This window comes from Ixodes scapularis, unplaced genomic scaffold, assembly GCF_016920785.2.
Source record: "Ixodes scapularis isolate PalLabHiFi unplaced genomic scaffold, ASM1692078v2 PGA_scaffold2__306_contigs__length_199485367, whole genome shotgun sequence".
NCBI lineage: Eukaryota > Metazoa > Arthropoda > Arachnida > Ixodida > Ixodidae > Ixodes > Ixodes scapularis.
Genome location: NW_024609857.1, coordinates 15134114 through 15138234, shown reverse-complemented (window position 1 = coordinate 15138234; position 4121 = coordinate 15134114). Strand labels below are relative to the sequence as shown.

The window sequence follows — 4121 nt, the reverse complement described above, 5'->3', positions numbered from 1 at the left end:
TTGGGTGTACTAGACCTGGAGATCTTGTGAAGTGTCGTTGATGTGTAGGCGCAGTTTGCACGAAGGCGATGGAGCAGCGTGGAATCTGGTCTGGTTAGTTTTGACTCGGGGAGCGATGGAGGAGGATTCCCGCTTGCAACTTCTGTATGGGGGTGACGCATTGTGGTAATTAATTTGCACAGTCTGCGCGCTTCGCAATAACGTGGGATGAAAAGACTGGGCTCTTCTTCCTTGTGTGCCTTTGAAGCAAGGGCATCGGCGCGTTCGTTGCCGGGGATACCCATATGTGACGGAACCCGAAGGAAAAATCCATCAATGTAACGCTGTTTGGCAGTCAATGTTTTCTAGTGGACCGCTGACTGTGCCTGACTGTACGTCAAGCATGACTGATTGGCCAACAAGTTACTCTGACCTACAGTCAAACTCCAGTCAGACTCCGCTTGTCGGCTTTCTGATGGTTTCCTGGTGGCAGTCGGCCGCCGCGAAATGCCATCAGTATGTCTTGGTGGCGATTCTGACTGTACATCGATTGTCTCTGACTGTACGTCAAAAAGCTTTGACGTGCAGACAGACGTACGGTCAAAGGACGTAAAGTTCGTTCGGATACCACTATTTCGTCAAATCTATGAATACAAAAAGTAATCTATGCACGAGAAAACGATTTCGGGACGTGAGCCCATAAAACCGCTGACGTTAGAGATATGACACGCAACGGACCGACAACCTTGATCAGAAGCCCGCCGAAGCGCCGAAGACGACACTTCGCCGACTTCGCTTCGCCCATAGAGACTTCGCCGAGCTTTCATGAACGATCGCTCTCGACTCGTTTTGTTTGCCCGCTCGCTTTAACCTGTCGATCCTGCTCGGGCTCTACAATGTCTTATGTTTTAGTAGAATTTCTACTCGACAAGACCCAGCCTGTTGTGAGTTCCGACGATGTAAGGGACTTTAGCGGTGTAGTTGAAGACGACAAGGTGTACCAGGTCTACTGGGCCGGTGACGCGCGAACAAAAGGATCGCTCTGCGACGCGAAAGTACTCTACATGGCAGGTGAGTAGAACTGAAGTACGGCGAGTGATGTACGAGTGCTTTGCATAACACGCTGACGACTTAACTGCATTTGTTGCCGAAGCATCTCGTATAAATTGGATAGTCATAGCGGGTTTCCAAAGCGGAAGCATAGCATAGAGGAAGAAGAAGACGCCGTTGCGAACGGCCGTGGAAAAATGCTCTCTGGTGGAAACACCGCATCGGCCACCGGCCGAGTTATTTCTAAGTCTTCGGATGTCGTCTCTAACGAATACAAGGTCATACTTCCACGTCTGCCAACCGGCAACATCGTCCTCAACTCCGTATTTCTCCACGCCGATCTGACTGCTAGGCCATACACGGCCCCGGACTTTCGAGACGCCATCAAAGATGTTATCGACCTGAAAGATGTCAAAGCCACCGGACAATTTCAGATGAGTCATGTGTGGATGGTGACCTGCGTCAACGACCTCGCCAAAGAGAAGCTTTGCAGTCGAGGTGAGTTGGTCGTGAAAGGCAAGAAATGCCTTGTTCTTGACCCAGACAGCCGGGACCTAAAGATCAAGCTTATTTGGCTTCCGGACTACCTCGAAGATAGGCGTATCATCGAAGCTCTGGCGCCTTACGGCACAGTCCGTAACATCAGCCGAGAGAAGTGGCGGTGCCCCGGCATGGAGCACATGGACACCCTCAACAGGGAAGTTAACATCACCCTGCATGAAGGAATCACCACGGAGAGAATTCCATTCCTACTTAAAGTGTATGGATGTCAATCGCTCATCCTTATTCCAGGAAGACCACCCTTGTGCCTCAGGTGCAACAGGGTAGGGCACGTCCGCCGACAGTGCAGAACACCGCGCTGCTCGGAATGTAAACGCTACGGACACATCGCAGACGACTGCGTCACAACGTATGCAAGCAAGCTTCGCGGAACGATATCCCAGGACGAAGAGGAACGGTCTGAGCTCCTGATGGATGTCTCGGAGGTTGTCGATGCTTCGGGGCACACACCACCCGCAGAAGCCTTTAAGAGCCAAGCCGAAGGTGACCTACCAGCAGCAGTGACCGTCCCCCAAACCACGGAAAACGATCCAGAACTCCTCCCTGAACCATCCCCCCCACCTGACGATGATGACGACAACTCGTCCACAACCACGGTCGTCGGGGAGGATGCTACAGCAAGTGGAGACGACACCACCACCACCTTTGAGGTAGCACCAACGACCATCGGGTTGGATGCAGACGCGCTGAAGCCGCAAGATCTTTCAGAAGGACTCGGCTATCAGTCTGACACTGTTGTAGCTGATGAAGGGGCTGTCGCAAAATCGAGAAAAGATAGGAAACAGGTAGGAACCAGACACCAGCCGTATCGAAAACAAAGTAGCCATAAGACGCTTGAAGATGGTCATGAGGGGCTTTAGCTCACCCTAATGCCCCTCATAAAATCCGCCCTGCCTTTGCATTTTTTAACGTTAAATGTGAGGGGGTTAAGGTCTAAAAGGAAACAGTACCAACTTCTAAGGCTCTTGAATCACGAGCATATTGACATAGCCGCAATACAAGAAACGAAATTGTCATCAGATGAAGACGTGGCAGAGGCTTTAGAGCCTTTTCGGAAAGACTTCGAAATATGTGTGAGTCAGGCAGTAGGCCTTTCTGCCGGCTGTTTTTTGTTTCTTCGTAAAAAGCTTGGCTATTCGTCTGTTTCCTTGACCAGAGACCAGGAAGGGCGTCTCATTTTATGTGACCTTTCTTTAAGACAGATCAACTGGCGTTTTATTTGTATATATGCTCCTAATACGGTGAATGGAAGGACTTCTTACTTCCAGTTTCTAGCACATTTTCTGAACACCGACAAAACAGTTGTACTAATGGGAGATTTTAATTGTGTCTGTAGCGCAGAAGACCGTGCGCTACAGCAGACACGGTATGACAAAAGCTCTGCGTTACTCATTGACATACTCCAGGAGCGCAACCTTGTAGATGTGGCATGTCGGAAAGACCAATCAATACGCTTCACCCACTTTCAAGGTGTTTCACACGCTCGTCTTGATAGAATATATGTGTCAGGCGATGCATCTAGTCTAATGAAGAACTATAGCGTTAAACCGGTGTTCTTTTCTGACCACTGTTTAGTTTCTGTTAGCTTCGGGACCAAAACTCTCCGTGTTTTTCGGCCTAAATGGGAACTCTGGAAACTTAATGTGAATCTTTTAAAAGATGAGAAGTTTTCAAAAGGAGTTTCATTAATTCTGTCAGAAAGCCTTAAAAATAGTAATATGCATATTTTTGCAATATGGGACGGTTTTAAGCAAGAGGTAAAAAACTTGGCAATTGAACGCTCTACAACAATATCTTACGAAAACAAACAGGAACAGCGCGAACTCTATAAAACTCTTTCGTTATTCCATGAGATGGAAAGCATCAATCCCGGTTTTTACAACGACGACATCAATGTCACCAAAGCACAGCTTCAAAAATTCGAGGCAGAAAGGTATCGTGGAGCTGTCATACGTTCTCGCACGAAAAGTTTTTGCTTGGCGAGCAGCCCACCAAACGATCCCTGGATGATGAGAGGCGATATGCCCTATCGAAAGAAATATTAGAAATAGATCAAGAAGGCATAACTATCAAGGAGCCAACCTTGATTGTTAAAGCATTTGAAAACTACTACTTAAGCATTTTTGGCAAGGCTATTCACACAGGCAATGCAAATGATGTAGATAACTTGTTATCATTGATGCCTGCACTTAGTGAAGAAAATAAAGATATCATAGAAGGCCCTATAACTTTAGATGAAGTCAAGGCCGCAATCGACTCTCTACAAAACGGCAAAACACCAGGACCCGATGGGCTTAGCGGAGAGTTTTACAAGAAATACCGAGACAAACTCAGTCAAGTGTTACTTGACGTTTTTCATGACTCCTACCAATGGAAGACGCTTCCTCCCAGGGTGTCGAACCGGAACCGAACCGAACCGAAAACCGGAACAGAACCGTTATTTTTAGCCGAACCGGAACTGAACCGAACCGAAATCTTCGCCGCCATCTTGGAACTGAACCGGAACGGAACCGGAAAAAAATATAACGGTA

General features: G+C 47.9%; 1 protein-coding gene across 1 annotated transcript; it reads left to right on the top strand.

Moving 5' to 3' along the window:
• Window positions 1–1265: 1265 nt before the first annotated feature.
• On the top strand, window positions 1266–2491 carry LOC120840472 (the record flags this gene model as incomplete). The annotated part of the gene is made up of 1 exon (XM_040211045.3): window positions 1266–2491. A coding segment is annotated over one exon (1185 nt), but the record flags the coding sequence as incomplete, so codon positions are not given.
• Window positions 2492–4121: the final 1630 nt, after the last annotated feature.